A 20,564-nucleotide genomic window follows, 5' to 3' on the forward strand; every position below is an offset into this window, starting at 1 on the left:
CTCCTCGGCGCTACTGGACCAACCCAGCAGCACCCAAGCTGCTCTGCCCCAGGCGTCCTGATTCAGCCGCTGCTGAAACTGACCAGCAGTGGCTGAATCAAGACGCCTGGGGCAGAGCATCTGGGGTGCTGCCAGGTTGGTCCAGTAGCGCCCAGAGCAGCGCTACGGGACCAACCGGCAGCGCCCCAGCTGCTGTACCACAGGCATCCGGAGCAACGCCGCGGAGCACGGGGGCAGCAGGACAGCCCAGACGCACCGTGGCTGTCCTGCTGCCCTCGGGCTCCTTGGCTTTGCTCTGCTTTGCTCCTCGTCCCCCTGGTCTGCGTCTGGGCTGTCCGCTGCCTGCATGCTCCGCCGCTTTGCTTCCTCTCCCTGGTCTGCTGGAGACCTGGGAGATGGGCCCCGTTCGTAACTGCGGATCCGACGTAAGTCGGATTCGCGTAACTCGGGGACTGCCTGTAATGGCAACCACTCACTCCTTTTCAACCGTATGTTGTTTGTTTCTGTCCCAGTGACTAACCCTCATTGGCTTCCTTTCCACACAAGAAAACATTCTAAAAATATATTCAAAGCAAGAGAAGAGCAAAGACAAGATAGACCCATTAATGAACAGGGAAAAAAAACAGAAAGTGTAGAAATGGCAGAGGTGTTTAATGATGATTTTGTTTCCATTTTCACCAACATGGTTGGTAGCGATTGCCAGTTAAAATGGGGTAGGTTCAGAAGTAAAATAGGTAAAGAATAAGTTAAAAATTACCAAGGCCATGTCTGCACTACAAGATAAGGTAGAATTTATTAAGGTCTATTTCTTACCACCCGATTTCGTCAAGTCAAAGGTCTGTCTCTCCACAGTGTGCAAGAATTCAATGTAGTTCGAAGCAGCGCATCCCTAGTAGGGAAACTGCTATCAACTTTGAGAGTGATGCACTGTGAGTAGCTCTCCCACAGAGCCTGCACCGCTTTGCATTCTGGGCCATGCTCTTGGGGCATGCTGGGACCAAAATTGTGCAGCAGGTGGTTCTGGATTCACGCCATCAGTGTCCTGTAATGCACTCATCCACTCCCTTCACCCATGCTTGAAATCAACGGGAAACAGTCGTTTTGAACCTTTTTTGGCCCTTGTTACCTGCATGGCTCTCTTCATGAATCTCCTTGTGCATCAAAGCATTGTGATGTTGATGTCCACCTTGGTGTGCTCTTGAATATGCTGCCATGGGGCAGGGAAGCCTCCTCCCCAGGAGCCAGATGGGCAGGGGTTTTAAGCTTTATACTGCAGATCCCCCAGCATATAACCATGTAACTGCCAAGATTTTCAGTGTGATGGGGTGCAGTCACAGAAGACCCCTCGGAGGTGCTTCCCAGGGTGCTGGCAAGGCCACTGCCACTTGCCTTTTTGCTCTCTGGGACTTCTCATCGCTCCATCCCGCTGGGCCAGCTCCCTGGTCTCTCCCAGCCAACGCACAGAGCTGAGATCACTGCCTCCCCGCCCAAGAAATAGTACAGACACTGAAACTCTTCAGGTAAAAGGAAAGTGCAGTTTGGGGCACCACTTCCCAGGATACCATTCCCCAGACAGGATCAGAACCCCACTTGAATTATTTAGGTAAGCCCCCTGTAACAATGAAAGGGGGAATGTACACATTGGTTGTTTCCGCCAGGTAAAAATTATCTACACTGGGTTTGATAGTAAATTAAAGTGTTTTACTAAATACAAGCAGTAGGATTTAAGTGGAAAAAGTGAGAACAGGCAAAGCAAAGCAGATTACAAACTTAAGACAACAAAACTCTTAGCTAATTCTGACATTAAAGCTTCATTACAAACTCAATTAGAAACTCACCCTAAAAGTGTTCCTTCTCCAGCTAAGCCTTCAAAACAGGGCAGCCCCTCAACCTGAGCTCTTTGGTTCCTTCTTTTGGGTGTGTCCAGCAAGCCAAAGACCTGCTAGTTTCCAATTGTTTTCAAGATTTCACTTTGGGCGGGAATTGTGTTTCTACATTCCACCCTTCCATTGCTTGGTCAGCTCCTACCAGTTGGGATGGACATGTGACTTCCTCAGACCAACTGTTGCTAAGACTTAGAGGACAAAGGAGATTGTTTACAGCTGGTCATGTAGACATTGAGGGTAACACCCTTGATGGCTTCGTTTGCACATTTAAAATCATAAACCATTCCATAGTCCATGTATCTAACTTTACACACAAGAATGATACATACACCAAAACGAGATATACAGACCCAGCGGATTAAGACATTAAGAGTAAGAGGTTACATGAAGCCATTTGTCAAAGAATCTTTGAGTTATGCATGCGTGTCCATAATCCATTTTATGGATTTATGGACACAAATATGGGGAAGGCGGGTCACAACACGGTTACCTGTTTTAACTGAATTTTAACATCCCTAGCCTCATCCGGAGTATTATGTCCAGTTCCAAGTGCCACAATTCAGGAAAGATGTGGACAAATTGGAGAAGGTCCAGAGAAGAGCAACAAAAATTATTGAAATTCTAGAAAACATGACCTATGACAGAAAAAAAACCCTGAAAGAATTCTATTTAATTAGTCTGGAAAAAGAGAAAACTGAGGGGGGAATATAATCACAGCTTTCAAGTATTTAAAAAGGTTATTACAAGGAGGAGGGAAAAAATAATTCTTCTTAACCTCTGATGATAGAACAAGCAGCAATGGGCTTAAATAGCAACAAGGGAGGTTTTAGGTTGGAAAAAACGTCCTCACTGCCTAGGTGGTTAAGCACGGAAATAAATTGCTTATGGAGATTGTGGAATCTCCATCACTAGAAATTTTTAAGAGGAGGTTGGACATATACCTGTCAGGGATGTCTAGATCAGGGGGACTCAAACTCCCAGCTCTCAGGTGAGTCCTAGTCAGAGTGAATGTGCAATCTGCTACACCAGTGGTCCCCAACCTTTTTGGGTGGTGGGGGCTGCTAGTGTGCCCGGAGGCGGCACTAGGCAGGCACACATAAATGCCCTGATGGGTTCCATGGTGCCCACGGGCACCACATTGGGAACCACTGTGCTACACTCTGCTTCCCCCATGGCTTCTGCCGCTGCGGGGAACATGTGGGGAGCCACAATCACTGCTGCCTCATGGTACCAGGGCTCCCCAGTGATCCACAAAGCTGCATGCTTGGGGAACAGATGCCATGGGGAGAGGGTTAGGCTATAGCAGAAGGGGTGGAGCTTGGGAGCTAGTAACAATCAGGCCCCCACTGGCCCTCCGGGAGTCCCAGACAAAACTGTGCAATCGCACCAGCAGGGACTGGCTTGCGGGCCGGTACTTTGAGACCCCTGGTATAGACAGTGCTTGCTCCTGCCATGAGTGCAGCGAACTGAACTTTATGACTTCAAGGTTCCGTTTAGTTCTATTATTATTCTACAAGTTCCCTTCAGTTGCCAGGTATCAGAAGAGTCAAATACACGCTGAGAGGGTCCACCCAGGCATGGAGGGTGGAGAGCACAGATGGGGACTCTTGATCGCCACCCCACCTCCACATGTGGGAGGTATACAGGAGTTCACGTTTCACCACTCCCCACGTGTGTGGGAAGGTAGGGGGAGTGTCATCCCTCCCCATGTGAGCACTAAAACCTTAAAGATACGGTAAATAAAAAGGATCCAACTCTGCAGTATTTCTTTTTAACAGGGTCTCAGTCAACAACGTTAATTTGAATATTTGTATCGATTGCTGTTGAACTCACTTGAATAAGAGTAATTTTACCAAGTGTCCCAAACTCAGCATAGAGAAATATGGTCACCCTATGTATAGGGATATTTCTTTTCTGAGTTTCTTCTCTAGAAATACTAGTCCTTTATGTATGTATATTATCACATCTCTATTTATATTGCTATAGCATTTCCTCTTGGTTTACAAGTCACCAGTACTGATGCTGTCTATTTTCAGCACTAAGCTTTTCCCCCTAGTTTGAGATATATGAAAACAAAAAACCCCACTTAGGTACCTTGGCGTGAGGCTCTCTCTCTCTAATACTGCATATATTTGGCAGTCACGGAATCTCAGAACACTAGAACTGGAAGGGACCTCGACAGACCATCACGTCCAGTCCCCTGCTCTCATGGCCGGACCAAGCATAGGCCATATCCCGGATACATCTGTCTAACCAACTCTTAAGTATCTCCAGCGATGGAGATTCCACAGACTCCCTAAGCAATTTATTGCAGTGTTTAACCATCATTATTCAGAAAGAAAGAACTGATATTTACTTCATAAATATACCTAGCACATGGAAAGTACCGTTAACTAAGTCGTATATGTATATGTAAGATTTTCATTCTTAAATAAAAATGTCAAGCAATAACTAAAGGTTTGGGGGAGGGGGTCCCTCAGGAAGGGAGAAAGCAGGGAACAACTGTTTTTCCCCACGTCTTAAAAATATTAGATCAGTAAGTGAACAAGAGCTTAGACACTGCAGGGTTTCAACTCAGAGTTAGGGGTTAGCGACAAGGACCTAGGGAGTGTTGGGTTGCCTCAGGCTATTTGTCCTTAGTTGCAGGCGCAAAATCACCAATAGACCAGTGTTTCTTAAACTATGTTCCGTGAACCACTCGCAAGTGTGCCACGACCTCTTCTTTGTCTTTTTTTTGTCTGATTATTTTTTTTACGAAAATGTTCATAGGTGTGCTGCATAAAAAAAATATTATTGTTTCATGTTCTGTGGTCTCAAAAAGTTTAAGAAACACTGCAATAGACAGTATTGGCCAAAAGAATCTGAACTAGAAGGCACAGCACACACGTACTCCATCAGCGGAATATACATGGACAAGCACCCTAAACTGAGCTACTGGTTCTAGGGAAATGAATGGTTAAATCAGTTAACCTTACCGGCTGATGCTTACTGGTCATGGTTACCCCTCCTACATCCAGAGCAGCCCATCAGTCTGCCAGCCCAGCCCAGCCCAGCCAGGAGCAGCTCACTCCCCATTCCCATTTAAGCAGTTAACTGGTTAATCATAACATAATGGGATTTTACAACCCTAATTGGTTCCCAATGCAGTGGGAGTTACACCTAGTGAGGTACTCAAAATCAGCTTAATTATATTTCACCACCTGGATCGGTCGGTCTTCAGCTATCGTTAAGATTGGGCAGATCACAACACATCCACTAGTCTTCTCGCATTCTTGCCTTTCTTCTCCACATTCGTCCAAAACGTTTAACAATGTCATCTTCCCATCTTCTTAGAGGCCAACCGGGAGGTCTTTTCTGTTCTCATGGGTACCACTCCGCAATAATTGAGGTCCACCTATTGTCCGTGAGCCATGCTGTGTGGCCTGCCCATCGCATTTGGTTATGTCTGCTTTCCACAATGATATCTTTCACACCGCTGCGTTCTCTGCTCATTTCATAGGATTTTGCAGCTGCGAAATCCTACCTCAATGCCTCATTGTGGTGTAGCGGTGACCCTGGCCGTCTGACAGCTATGGTAGTGGGGCGTATACCCTAACAGGTCTAACCATGCTACAAAGGTGTCGGACTATCCAAACCAGGGAGAGGATTGCTCTCTCAGTTTTTCCTTCTCCTTAGAGGAAGGAAGCTAGCTAAGTTTGAGGAGGTACGCACGCCTGCCCACCTAGCCAGTGGGATGGCTTGAAGTCAATGGCTAAAACAACACGATTAATTATATTTATTTTGTCAAATTATTCTGGACCAAAAAGGAAGAGAAAAATTCCAAGAAAGATCAGAAGCAAACTTCTAGCTTTTTCTTATTACACCACGTAAGTTGGGTGCAAGTACTTAAGCTAAATCTATAAAGCCATCAAAGTTCTTGGGTCCAATTACTAGAGTCCAGGCAAGACGGATAGAGGCATTTCCACTCTGATCCATACACTGAACTCAGAGATAAGTGGCAGGGCAACCTCATCAAACAGCTTTCTTGTCCAAAATTTCTTCATCCCATGAAAATTCAAAGTTTGGTATCCAAAGGTACAACCCTGGTAGGCTTTACTACTGGGGTATGACCATCAAATACAAACGATATTATTTTAAAACAACTGTAGGTTGCCCAGGTGCGATAATATTAGACATCATGACCCAACTAGGGTGGTGGTCTCCAACCTTTTTATACCCAAGATCACTTTTTAAATGTCAGAACAAGCCAAGATCTACTGCCCCCATCCTTCCAAGACCCCACCCCCTTCCTTGAAGCCCCGCCCTCTCTAGTCTCCTCCTCTCCATCACTTGCTATCCCCAGCCCTTATACACTCTACAATGCTGCTTTTTTTCCCCAATTCTTCTGTAAGAAGAGGTTTTTCCAACATTTGGCCTGTCTAGACTGGACCAAATGTCAGAAAAACCCCTTCTTTCAGAAGCCCCCTTATTCATTGTTGGACAAGAAATACAGGAGTTACCGAAAGAGCATGTTAGCCCTTCCACTTAAAAAAAAAAAAAAAAAAAAAACACGGAAGAACAAACGTGTCTCTGGACACGCTAGAGTTTTTCCGAGATATCTCTGGAATGCTGGAAAAACTTCTGCAGTCTAGCTGTACCCTTAATGGGTTGAGACAGGATGTGGACTCTGGGGTGGGAATGAGGGATTTTGGTGTGGGAAGGGGTGAGTGGTGTAAGCTCTGGGAGGACATTTGAATGCAGGAGGAGGTGGAGAAGGGGACGCTGGCTCGGGGAGGGGGCTCCAGGTTGTGGACTGTTGGGGTCAGACAGAGGGTTGGGGTACTAAGTAAGCTACAGTCTTGTGGATGTGAAGGTGCAGGAATTTGAGTTGGGATATGTCAGGGGCTCAGAGCAAGGGGTTCCAGTGTATGATAGGCTCGGATCTACAGTCTGGGGATGGGGGGGCGGTGCAGGAGTGTTATGATGCTGCAGTCAGATGGGGGCTTGACGGCCAGTATTTCATTTTTAAATAATAAAAATATTTCATATTTTTAAATGAAATACTATGTCAAACACAAAAAGTTTCTGCACTGACTTTATTTATGAGAAGGGCATGGAACCTGTTTTGAATCAGGGTCACTGACCCACGGAAAAGTCAGTTGGAGCCACACAAGTGAGATGCAATAACTCTTCCAGTCCCCCCCCCCCAAGCCTCACTAATGTGGCTCCAGCTGTGGTGGTGGGAGCAGGGGACATGGTACTAGGGAAGGGTGCTGGGGCAGGGGACAGGGGAGAGGAGACAGGGTGCCGGGGGGGGGGGGGGAAGGGAGTCCCCCACACCCGCCTCCTGCTGGGCAACTCCCTCTCCCCCCTCACAGAGGAGGGAAAGCCCCAGCACACACCTCCTCTGCAGACTTCACCCCGCCATCCCTCCGCAAGTTCCTGGCACACCACAGACCTGGGGGAGGGGGAGCAGGCAGCACACTTCCGGAACCCCTGGAAGTGGCGCGCAGCTGCTGGATTTCCGTCCACCCTGCAGGAAGCTGGCGCTACCTCCATTGTCGCTGGAGGTAGGTAGTGGGGCTTCTTGGAGGTGGGGGGGAAATCAGAGGGGGAGGGGCCCCAAACATCTCGCAATCAACTGATTGGTGACCACAGAACTAGGGGTTTAACACACACACACACACACACACACACACACACACACACTTCTGTTAAATTCCTAGTTATGTAAAAAGGGACAAAATAATTATTACACAAGTGAGCTTGTTTATAGACATAAGTATCTTCCCACAAAAACATGAGTAATTCACAAAGTCTTTAAATAATTTATGAAGTTATCTTATTGAAAAGTGTGTCTTACCTATTCAGGTCTTCAAAGTCCTTTGAATAACCATCTTGGGGAGAATACGGACTTTTCTGGTAGGGTCTGTAAGGATTTATACTAAAAGGCAAGAAATATAAGAATAGGTATGTTCTGTCAAAAGAGCTTTTACATGGCTACAAATAAAAAGCTTTAAGTTTTATATACTGGTACTCTAAAAATACGTAGTACACTCTCCAAATTCCTATTAGTTTTGGTTTTAAAACAAATGACATTATAGAAGAATCTGCATAATGCCAGGGCTGCAGTACTATATTATGGGGACAAACACTTTCCTTTAAGTCAAAGAAAAGACAAAACCGCTCCAAAATTTTTCCTCCACAAATCTTAGGTTCCTGTAAGCAAGTGATATTTTCATATTTCCTTATAACGTTTTGCCAACATTGAGCTAGGATTACACTACAAGCTAGGGGTGCAATTCCTCTGCTCCTTTTGCATACTTACCTTAGCTCTCAAGATAGCTCAGATATAAACAAAAGCCCAGCCACAGTAACATTGGTAGTGACCATGGAGGCATGGCTGAGCCATGCTGAGTGTGTGCTACCTTAAGCCAGCTCAGTTATGCTTCCACAACTATCAGTGCTGATGCAGCTGCACTGCTATTTATACATGCACTCTCTCAAGAGCTAGCATTTATGTAGGAGCAGGAGAAATCCCAACCATGGCTTGAAGAGAAGGCCCGGTATAAGATAAATACTTTGTAATATATAAGGTTGCTATGTTTCATTTTCAGCCAGCTCCTGCTAATGTTTTATTCTTTTTAATGAAATGCTGATGTCACATGAATTGGCATGAAATTTTGCAATCACTGATGAGACATTTAAGGTAAGCACTATTTACATTCTGTTTACATAACCTCTATCTGAAGCTTTGGATGATCCAACAGTTTTCCGTGAACCCATAGTTGCTAGCGAGTTTAGAACAGGAGTAGACAATTTTTGATGGGAAGCCACTCCAAGAATGTGCTAAGTGGTCAAGGGTTACACTTTTCTAGCCTATTAATGGACAGAGTATGCGCCTGGGACGGAGGTTGGATGCAGAGTGAGGGATCTGGGAGGGAGTTGTGACCAGGGTCAGAAGTGCAGGAGGGGGTACAGAGGGTTTGGATTGTGACCAGGGGCAAGGATGCAGGAGTTTAATGGGGTGCGGGTTGAGAGAGGGAATGGGGTGCCAGATTCAGGCTCTGGATGGTAGGTGCTTATTGTAGTAGAACACTCAGGCGGGCTCCCTGCCTGCCACATCTCCACATGTTGCTCCAAGTGGCCAACTACTGGGGCCAGTGGGTGCATCTCTGTGCAGCGTGCACTGTTGGGGGTGTGTCTAGACTACATGCCTCCTTCGACGGAGGCATGTAGATTAGCCAGATCGGAAGAGGGAAATGAAGCCGCGATTAAAATAATCGCGGCTTCATTTAAATTTAAATGGCTGCCCCGATCTGCCGATCAGCTGTTTGTCGGCAGATCGGGGCAGTCTGGACGCGATGCGCCGACAAAGAAGCCTTTCTTCATCGGCACAGGTAAGCCTGGTTTCACGAGGCTTACCTGTGTCGATGAAGAAAGGCTTCTTTGTCGGCGCATCGCGTACAGACTGCCCCGATCTGCCGACAGTCTGGACGCGATGCGCCGACAAAGAAGCCTTTCTTCATCGGCACAGGTAAGCCTGGTTTCACGAGGCTTACCTGTGTCGATGAAGAAAGGCTTCTTTGTCGGCGCATCGCGTCCAGACTGCCCCGATCTGCCGACAAACAGCTGATCGGCAGATCGGGGCAGCCATTTAAATTTAAATGAAGCCGCGATTATTTTAATCGCGGCTTCATTTCCCTCTTCCGATCTGGCTAATCTACATGCCTCCGTCGAAGGAGGCATGTAGTCTAGACACACCCTTGGGGGGGGAGGGGCTGTGAGCTGCCTGTCCCTGCAAACATGACTCAGGCAGTTCCCATTTGTCTGTTTCCAGCCAATGGGAGCTGCAAGGATTATGGGAGCAGTGGCAGTGTGTGGAGGCTCTCTTCCCTTCCCCTCCTCCCCCCAAGAGGCATGCGCTGCGCAGAGACCGAACATTGGTGGCCCCGAGGTGTCCGACAGGACAGATCCAAATGTATGATGGGTTGCTTTTTGCCCACCCCCAGTCTAGAGTCTGAAGCACATGCTGTTAAGCACCAATTAACACAACTGATTTTGAATCTTGCTGTTAATACTTCACTGATTTGTTGCCCACAACAAGAAGTAGATAAATAATTTAAGCAAGAAACTTCTGAATGGTAGTAAACATCAGTTTGCCCATCATTTTAAATATTTGATCTTCTACAAGAATCCAGTCCTATCTACAGGTTCATTTTGTTCTGTGAGACACGCCTATGCTAACAAATCCAAATTTATTTACACAAAGGTCACAGGGGTGTGCTTCACTTTCTTACTCTAATATTTGTATTATGGTGGTAACCAGAAGCCCCAATGAGGATGAAGGTTCCAGAATGCTATGTGCTGTACACACTGTTAGACAAGCTTCCTAATTCAAAGAGCTCAGCAATCTAAAACAAGCAACACAAAAAGGGTGGGAGAAAAGTGAGACAACCTAATGCGTATATTTACACAAACACACGGTTTTAGCGGCCTTGGAGTAGAGACATCATAAATTTACATACAAATTAAAGACAGAGAATGAGTTTAGTTTATCTATTTCATAATTATATTAGTCAGACAAATGAAATTTTTCTGCACTAGCAAAAAGATTGACTAGATATCCTAATATAACTTGATCTCTAAATTCCATCTTTGTTCTACTTCAGAAAGAGCACGATAGGATTTGACATATAGAAAGGACAAAATATACACAAAAGATCACAAGAGTTACTTGGGAAAATGTTCTTACTCTGAGGTGAATAAGAGAAAGCTAGTATGGGATATGCAAGTCAATAACAGACCTGAGTTAATAAGAATTACTCAGGCTTTGGTACAGTTGTATTTCAGGAAGACAGTGCCAAATATGAAGTCCACAGAATAAAAGGAAAAAGCAGATGGCTCAGCATGAACAAATCAAAAGAAAGATGCTTTAAATGGGAATGCAGACCGATTTAGGATGCCTAAAAGCAAAATCAGTAGCCACAAAAAAAGCAGCATAATATTTGGATCCTAACTAACCAATAGGAGAAACAGCGAAGTTAATACAAAGTCTCTTGTCAAGGGATCAGAAATCCTGCAAAACCAGCGGAGACCCAGCTTCATTTGAAATAAACATTGTAGCTGACTTAAGTTATTTGCAAGTTTAACGATGCTGTCAAAGTTACAAATATTTTATCACCTGAAAAATGGAATTGTTAGCTATTCATGGTGAATATAATACCGTGTTGGAAATCCTACATTAAAAAACTATTCAGGAACTAATTAAACATAAGCTAGATGTGCCTAAGGCTTAGTTGCACCACATGTATCTTGATGAGGCAGGGCCAATTTACCACAAGACAAATGGTTACCGGAGCAAGTAATACAGATAACCACATTGCTCAAGTACAGAGGTGCTAACATCTGGGGAGCTGTCAGCCATATGACACTAATGGGAATCCTGCAATACTAGTCTGTTGTACTTGTAGGCAGCATCACTGCTATCAGTGCTTTTCCATGGCTGCTGCTGAGATAGCAAGAAAGAGACAAGGATTAAAAGATGACTGGATAAAGAAAAGTGATGGTCCTAATACTAGTCCAAAAATTCTTCTGAAAAGAATGAGAAGAGGACATTTTCATATCCAAAAGATTAGAAGAACGTTTAGTTTGAAAAACAAAGTTTTTCAATCTAGCTTGTAAGAATTTGGATTCTCCAAGAGTCTTATTTTGAGGATATAATCGGATCAAAGTCAGGAATCTAAAGTGGATAATTGTAAATAAAATATTGTTCCAGAAAACACAAACTTAGTAACTGCTATACATTTTCATCCATTATAAGAAAACTGGAGAAAGCCCGTTTAAAAAAAAGAAAAAAGAAAAGTGAAACTGTAAGGTCAGAGTTCACATTTTAGAACCTCTTAAAAACAGTCATCCTGGAAAGATTATTAGAAGTATCAATGTGCATCTCTGAACAGGGAGAAATTGGCAAAAACCTTAAATCACTCCGTTAGTAGTATGAAACAGAATATGACTGAAAAGGAAATAAAGTGGGAGATAAGAGGCTAGGGAGTCACTACTTGGTAAAATGATAATAGAAGAAACTGGGGAAAAAAATCAAATGCACATTGTAAAAACCTGAAGATTGGTTAAGAGCTGACTTACACTAGTACTAAAAGAATATTAAGGAAAAAGTGAATAAAAACTGCAAGATTGTCCCCTCTAACATTTTGTAAAGGAGCCTTTTTTACTTTGATAGAAGTCTAACTTATGAAGACATCTAGAAGGGAAAACAAGTGTACACTTACAAATAGAACACACAATAGTGTCTTTACACAAAACTGGATGAAGAAAAAGTTCACCTTATTATAATCCATTTAAAAACCTCAATAAATCTGTTACATATTACTTACTCCAGAAGGCGTGGAATCCATCCGGGTCTATGCCTGGACCCAAAATGAAAAGAGCTTGGATTAAGTTATATTGAAGACAAATCGTTTAAAAAAAAAAAAAAACACAGCAGTTAAATCAAGATTAGTAAAATGTTCTGAGTGTTTTCTGCTGCATAGACCTTATGCATCTCATCTTTAGATTATCACAAAATGTTTTAAAGAGTGAAAGAAACTAGAGAAAAAAATGTAAATTATGTTGTGTGTAAAGGAATCTGATTTTTGGAATAGGCGTGTTCCTTGTAGATCTCTTATAGGCCCCACATACCCAAAGGCATATGCAAACCTTATCTCACCTCAATTGTAGAAAAAGAGCAAAGAAAAGAGAATTAGTGATACTGATAAAATGAAATCCAACCACTAAACTGTATTTTATCCCTCAGGCCATGAGCTACACAGCAATTATGAGCCAGATAGCAAGGCATTATATTGTTCAGAAAATTGCCATTTCTAATATAGTATCAAGAGATGTATAAATTAATTATTTTATATGTATTTATACAACATACGCACAAAATGTTTCAGTAGGTTGCTCTGCTACTGGCTAACAAAAGACTTCCCTTTTTCAAGATGCAGTTAGTTGGTAAACCTGACCTTTCCATGACGAACTTCAAAAGGTTTTATAATGCATGTTTCTGTTCACCTGGCAAGAATAATTGTGGGCCAAAATAAGAAGTCATACATTCTGATCTCCTTACCAAAAGACATCAATGGATCTGTGTATTAACAATTTTCTTTAAGGAAATGAAAGTTTGGAAAGAAATAAAAAGGTAATTGCTTGGTAAATATGAAATTTAGAAATCCACTCAGAAAAGAATTAGAAATGGAGTAAGAAATTACCCTTGTGAAATGGAACCAACATTAGGATAATCTTAATCCTCCTGAATTTCTGGATGAAGTAGCTGCAGTAATAAATAAAGGATTTATGAAAAAGTCGAACTGAGAGAAGACCTACTCAACTTCTTTAACAGCTTGAAAATTTTACAGTAGATCTTAAAAGTGACATGGTGCAACAGGAGAGTGGATTGTGCAGAGAAATAATAAGATGACCAGAACAGGGGGAAACTAATGAACAAGTTAGCTATCCTAATTATTTCTACAGTCACTGCTATCAGATGCTCTTGGATTATGCTCCAAGTACCACTATGATATTTTGTAAGAGATACCAGCAGATTGGTACACAATCAGGGAAGCTTTTTCCTCTGTGCACAACAAAGAAAAGATAGTTCATATCTAATTCTGTGCTGAAAATGCAGGAGGTCTTCAGATATTTTATTAATTTAATTACCGAGCAATCAAAATTTACTCTAAGCCTTTCTATTTAGGCTGTTCATTATAAGGCTTCACACACGACAGCAGAAGGTACATCTAGGATTATACCGACAGATGTATTACTTCCAAGAAACAGATTCTTCAAGCTACAATGATAGTATACTGATGAGAGCGGTTTAGTTTTATTTCATTTACCTGGACTATTCTTGAATGAATTGCATTTGACAGGAGAACATAAACTACTTCAATTCTACTGATTTTATGACTTCTATTTAACTGCTTAAGTTAAAAAAAAAAAAAACGCATTTTGAAATATCCTGGGAGTTTAACATTACATCTGAAGATTAAAAAAAAGGTTTTGACTCAGGACATCCTGGGTCAATTATCATTGCTATAAAATAGTTACTTGATATAGGCCAAGCCTTTGAGTATCCCAAAGGGTCAGAAAATTGACAAAATTATTAAAAATATCTACTAGCAGAAGTAAACCTAATAGTCAATGACAGATATAAAAGGTAGGTAGAGAGCCTTCACATCAATGAGCTCTAGGAAAAATCTGTTGTAAACAACACTCTCCTAACATAGGTAATGGAAGTGCAGTGCTAGAATTCATGCACGGGACTCTAGCTTTCATATCACCATCTGGCTACTTGCGATCTGATACATTTGAAGCTTCGCCAACTTCTAATTACTTGAAAGGAAAAGATGCTCTCTGGATACCACAAGAGTAAGGAAAATACGGAAAGTTTTCCAGTTCTTTAATGGGTGGCGGGGGGGAGGAGGGACAGGCAGGGGAAAGTCTGTGAAAAACTCTAGCATTCGATTAATGCTGATGATGATTATGCTGAATGCCAGCAGACAAAAACTAATACAACTATTTCATTGCTGCCCATACGGAACGATTCATCTTGTTAATTTTACATTGCTAGTGGACAAAGCTCAGAGGAAGTGCAGACTCAGGAAAACTCCGCCACCATAGTGGCTTCTATGCAGTAGGTTATGTTCAGAACAGAACTGGCTAGAAATAGCCTTTTTTTTTTTTTTTTTTTTTTTAAATTAAGACTTAATTCTGCAAAGAATTGATAGCTAGGCATCCTCATGCAGAGAAGGCTGCCCACTAGTGAGCAGACAATATGATTTTTTTCAATCTCTACTTTTGATGTGGTAATGCTTTGATGTGTGTGTTACCCTGGATAAGTTTTTCCAAAAGATATTTTAAAGATAATCCATCTTTTCTATTTTAATCTACTTTTAATTTACACAATTAGTAATTTAGTTATATTTTAGTCCTTTATTGGACACCTTAACCCCAATTACAACACTTGAACAAAGTAAAGGAACCTCTATACCTTCCCCACCCCCTTAACCTTTTCTTGAACAGTATTCCACATTGAAAATAAATGGAAGGCCAAAACCTTTCAGGAATTAGCTGGTAATTAGGCACAGTAGTTCCTCTAAAAAAAAAAAAAAAAGCTGTGAATTATTCCTTCTCAATCGTTGGAAGACTAGGCTCCTCAACAGAAGCTGGCTCCCTACTTTCAGTTTATCAGTTAAGCTCGGACTTATTATGCCTATTACTTTGAAATGTTTAACAATAATTACAGAAAAGTGTATGAAATTCTTTGAGTCATAAACTGACCATCCACTAAAATGTCAAATTTATCCTTGTGGATGGGATTTCTGATCAATTTTAGTGCAAGGAAGCTTTCTGTTATGCAAGCACAAAATATTCCTTTTACAATCATCTGCCCCTTTGAAAAACAAAATAAGAAATTTGACTAAACCATTTGTCATAGACTAATCCTTGCTGATATATATGAAAAATTATGTTCATTAAAGTCTTGATCCTGCAATTTACAACATTTAGGCCAACTATTCCACTTTCAGAACCCCAGTAAGTGTCCTCCGAGTATGTTCAAATTGTACAGTACTACCAATACAACCAGATAGAGTAATTCCTTATTCCTCTGTAAATTACAGAAATGATGCTAATAAGAACGTACAATATCCATTTCAAAATTTTTACAAATTGTGGTTCTAATTAGGGACATTATGGACTAGTCGACTATCCAATAAGCAAATGCTTATCTGATAGTTGACAGGATAGTAGACTAGTTGCTTCCCCCGGGCTCTTCCCCAACTTGCTGCCTCTATCAGAAAGAGGCAGCAAGGTGGGGGGGGGGGGGGGAGGAGAGGGGAGAAACGGACAAAAAAGGGGTACTTCAAAGTGGCAGCCCAGGGTCAGCTTCTCTGTGTGGTGCTGCCACTTTGAATGCCATGGGCAGCATTTCAAGGCAGCAGCACTGCTTGAAGCAGGGTCAACTGGAGACTCCCTAGCTGATCCCGGGCTCTGTGCAGTGCTGCCCCTTTGAAATGACATGCGGAGCCCGGCATCAAGCTCCTCATGGCATTTCAAAGCAGCAGCGCTGCCCTATAAACTAATCAAATAGTCAATGCAAAAATGCATTGATTACTTGATTAGTCAATTACACAATACTTAACATCCTTAGTTCTAATACTGACTATAAAAGTTCCTTTCAATCTATTGTTCAAAACATATACTGCACATAAAAATAACAATTTTCCAGAAGATACCAAATGTTAGCTAAGCATTTAAAATAATGTTATTTCATTTTCTAGATTAAAGAAACAGAATATAACTGATTCATTTTAAAGGTAGGCTCCAATTTAAAGCATATTATTAACTTAACACAAGTAGGCCCACTCTATTCAATGGAACAACTCACTGCATTAAGTCAATATCCTGAAGTCTTCCCAGGACTAGGGAGGCCTAAAAGAGCATAATTCATGGACTTACAGTAAATAGATTTGGGTGTGACTGTTTCTAGTTTTTTTTTATATATTCTTTATATGTACATTTGTTTTGTTAAAGACATTCAACCCTTTAAAGTGACTGAATTTTAAGAACTGTGACAAATTACCACAACTTTCAGTCTGTTGTATGAAAGTAAGTGTTAATTTTTCTGAAAGCATAGGTAGAAACAATTGTTGAAGTATTTATATTTATTTTACTTTACCTTTTATCTGCAACAGGTTTCTGAACTTGACTCCTGTTAACTTTAACCCAAGATGACATTTTAATTCCTAGGAAAAGATAGGTTGCATTTATTCTCTTCACAAGTGAAAAGAGTCTTAAAACAGCCAGTGCACATTGCAATTTTTTAAACAGTTGATAGCTTGCAACTTGTTAATAATGTAGTTCATAATCAAACTTGTAGATCTTGAATGAGATCCCTTTATATGTTTCTGCTTTGGACTAGGAATGTTAAATTGCCTTTTATCAGCTAATTGAGTAATTGATGGAATTTCCATTGACTACTTGATTAGTCATTAAGGGGGGAAACTGCAGAGCCGCAACAAGGTTAGCCCTGCTGCAGCTCTGCCTTTTAAATAGAGTAAGAGCCACCCGACTCTTACTCCATTTAAAAGGCAGAGGTACATTGGGGGACTGTAGAAGAAAGAGAATGAAAGGAAGAAAGAGAATGCATGAGATCCCCGCCCTGCCAGAGAAGGGGGCCTACTGGCCCACTACGAGCGTTTAAGGACTGGTCCTACAGCCAACTGAATTTGAGACCCCTGCCCTCATACATTTAAGGTGCCACAAGATTTCTCTGTGTTCTGCGGAACGGGAGCAACAGGGCTAGCTGCCTGAATGGTAAACCCTCCTTCCACCCTCGCTAGTTCACCAGCGCAAGCCCCTCGCCCCCCTGACATGGCTGCCTGTGGGAGGTGGCGGGGGCGGAAAGAGCCCGCTCCACACAACACGAAATCGGAGCCGGGAGGTTTCACGCGCGGCGCGGGACAGCGGGCAGGGAAACAGCAGGGCCCAGGCGGGACTCGGCAGCCGCAGACCGTGCTCCCCAGGGGCCGGGGGAGACAGGCCGGCCCTGCAGACCCAGCTCACCGCAGCTCTCCCAGCCGAAGGGGAAGGATTCCCCGAGCAGAGCCCCCGCCAGCCATTCGGGCCTTCGCGCAGCATCCCGAGCCCGGCTGGAGGCAGAGACACTGAACCCTCCCCGAGGCGGCCGCCGCAGGGCGCGCAGACCCCTTCCCGCCGCTCCCGGATAGGCTGCCCGCCTCGGACCCGGACCCCAGGGAAGAGCGGCCAGAGAGCGCCCTTCCCCCGCCCGCCGGGACCCAGCAAGCCCACCCCCCGGCGGCCCGGCACTCACGGCTGGGGGCTTCCGCGCAGCCGCCTCCACTTCGCGCCCACAAAGCAACGGCGGCGGGTTTGACTGAGGCTGCTGGGGTGAAAGGGAAGCACTTCCCCGTCCCCCCTCGGCGCCACAAGAGGGAGCATCGGGGCCGGCAGCGGCCGCAGTCTCCCGCCACAGGGACCCCTTTCGGTAGCACCGGGGAACTGTGCCCCAGCCAAAACCCATTCGGGCAACCCTCTCTCCCCGCCCCTCTGGGAGTTTGGTTACCATGGGGACGGACCCCTCTCCCCCTCTCCGCCGGGTTCAAGGCAGCTCTTCGCTCCCTTCCACTCTACAGAGCTCTGGGTACCAGGAGATACCCCTCAGTTACCTATCTGTCCCCCTGCCCATTCCCTTGCGGGTCTGGTTACTGTGAAGAACCTCTTCCTCCTCCGCACTCTCCCTCTCTTCCCATCCTCTCTCTGACGTCCTGGTTTCTATGCAGGACGATCATACATGTGAATAGCGATCAAATTCATTAATTTGTTGAGGTGCCAGTTTTCTAAAGCTGACAGTTTACAGACTACATTTGCTAAACATTATACCCAGTATTGGAACTGAATTGGATAATTGCTCATTACTGAACCCAGAGAGCTTTAGATTACTAAAGCTAGATTATTTTCAGGCCAGCTTTTACCTTGAACAGTACTTATCAAATCAGGATACTTACCCAGATCCTCAAAGGTATTTAAACTGCCATTAAAATCAACATTTAAATACCTTTGAGGATCTAGATAAGTGACCTGATTACAGTTAGGAACCTAAATACCTCTGGATCTTAGTTACTATTAACCAATCAATATGTTAATTGATCAAGAACCACACTGGTGCATCATCAAGTTTGATTATGTTTAGATATTATCTGGTCTACTCACCTACCACACCCTATCTTGAAGCCAGGCAATGGATAAAGATAGCATTGAGGTCAAGCACAAGCATTTATCCCATAGAACAATAAAAGTAACCAAGAGTTTTAATTATATTTACTTAAAATAATCAGAGGTATAGTCATGTTAGTCTGTAACTTTAAAAAGAATGAGCAATCCTGTGGCACCTTAGAGGGAATGGAAGTGGGGTTGGCAGGATTCCTGTGCAACGGCACAGATGTTAGCAAGGCAGGGGGAGATCTAACCCTGACATCCCCATGTCCTTGTGCTGGGGACTAAGTTTCACGTCTTTTGTAGGATCCTGGTTCCTGCCTGGGCTCCTGAACATGGAGGAAGATACTATCAATTTATATGGTCTTACCAACCCCGAGAGTTCAAAACTCATGAATCGGCCCTCCCACCCCTCAAAAAGAGAATGGCTTCTTGATATCACCAAAAAAAAAATACAGTTTGGGATTTTTTTAGTTGGCATCTGGTGTTTGAGGTCTTTGACTGGACTCAGGGCACATATTTTAGCTTTTCTTCACAAACCATGAGACTTAAAGTCTTGCTTTAAAGAAAAAAAGAAGGCTGGAATTCTCTTTTAATACATGCATCAAGCCATGAGCCTAATCTACTCAGCCAGAGTGATCACAGACAATAGGGCTGTGTCTACACTCGCAGTTTCGTGCGCAAGAACATCTTGCACAAGAAAACGTCCACACTGCCATGTGTGAGCTCTGCTTTTGCACAAGAGCGCCCATGGCAGTGTGGATGCTTTCTTGCGCAAGAAAGCTCTGGTGGCCATTTCACTAGGAGGGTGGTGAAGCACTGGAATGGGTTACCTAGGGAAGTAGTGGAGTCTCCATCCCTAGAGGTGTTTAAGTCTTGGCTTGACAAAGCCCTGGCAAGGTTGATTTAGTTGGAATTGGTCCTGCCTAGAGCAGGGGGCTGGACTTGATGACCTTTTGAGGTCTCTTCCAGTTCTATGATTCTATGAGGAGGAGTTGTGAGACACACAGAAGGGAAGGGAACACCAGAAAGGGGAGCTTGCTGGCCCACTTCTTCAGATGACTGGAGTAATGAGTTTAGGATGTGAACATTCATAATAAATGGGAGAGGGGAAGGGGGGAAGAATAAGGGAGGGGTGTGGGAGACAGAGCATCAGTAAGCATCTCACTTCTTCCTATCCCTATTCTGACTGTATCTGAAGGCTCCTGCAGCAAGCTGTTTCCAGACTGGTAGTCCCTCCTACCCCAAGTGGATCTACTAACTTGAAAGTGAAAAGCCTTCCAGTGTGCCAGCTCTATTAGCCTAACATTGAACCTGTGAAAAAGCCAATAAGTGGTAGTGAAGCCATTTAACAGGCATGTGTAACCCTGAGTTTACTAACAAGAATAGTTGTGCATTATTATGTCTACAGGACATTAACATTTGCTTTAAATATTTCATTAATTTGTTGCTGAAGATTATAAAATCACATCTCTAAAAATCCTTGCATAGATTTTTAGATGCACAATCTATTCAGTTTAAGCCTTAAATGCTTGGGTCACCAGACATGTAGTTTTTAAAATAAACTATTCTAAAGACCATAATGATCTAACATACACATTTTAATTGTAATTAATATAGTACAAAAACTTGCTTACAAAGTCTTCCTGTCCTTTCTATCCATCCTTACTCTCCTTTTACCCCCAACTCCTCTATTAAAGAGCCCTAAAGGGACAACATTCCTGGGACAACATATGTGGACAAATGAATTTCCCCCTTTTTATTTGTCTATTTGGTGAACTAGTTTTAAGAGAATCCTCCACCAAAATCATTACCTTACTAAGATACAAAATTCTTTATTATGCTTAAAATCAGTTGCTGTTAGACACGGTCTTTTCTAAGAAATCAACAAGCCATCTTTTG

At 43.2% G+C, this 20,564-nt stretch overlaps 1 protein-coding gene across 5 annotated transcripts in view; it reads right to left on the reverse strand.

The window, feature by feature from the left end:
• Nucleotides 1-17,894, reverse strand: part of LOC102450862 (uncharacterized) — a 38,385-nt gene extending 20,491 nt beyond the window's left edge. For 4 of the 5 annotated variants that reach the window (XM_075940242.1, XM_075940240.1, XM_075940243.1 and 1 more), the window contains exons 1-4: nt 17,761-17,894; nt 16,606-16,672; nt 12,260-12,292; nt 7,729-7,809 (exon numbers count right to left, since the gene is read on the reverse strand). In XM_075940242.1, the coding sequence (XP_075796357.1) occupies nt 7,729-7,809; nt 12,260-12,292; nt 16,606-16,664 (173 nt within the window). In that variant the 5' untranslated portion in view covers nt 16,665-16,672; nt 17,761-17,894. The remainder of the gene's footprint in view (nt 1-7,728; nt 7,810-12,259; nt 12,293-16,605; nt 16,673-17,760) is intronic. The other variant, XM_075940241.1, reaches the window with a different exon arrangement.
• Nucleotides 17,895-20,564: the final 2,670 nt, after the last annotated feature.

This window comes from Pelodiscus sinensis, chromosome 12 (genome assembly GCF_049634645.1).
Source record: "Pelodiscus sinensis isolate JC-2024 chromosome 12, ASM4963464v1, whole genome shotgun sequence".
Lineage (NCBI taxonomy): Eukaryota > Metazoa > Chordata > Testudines > Trionychidae > Pelodiscus > Pelodiscus sinensis.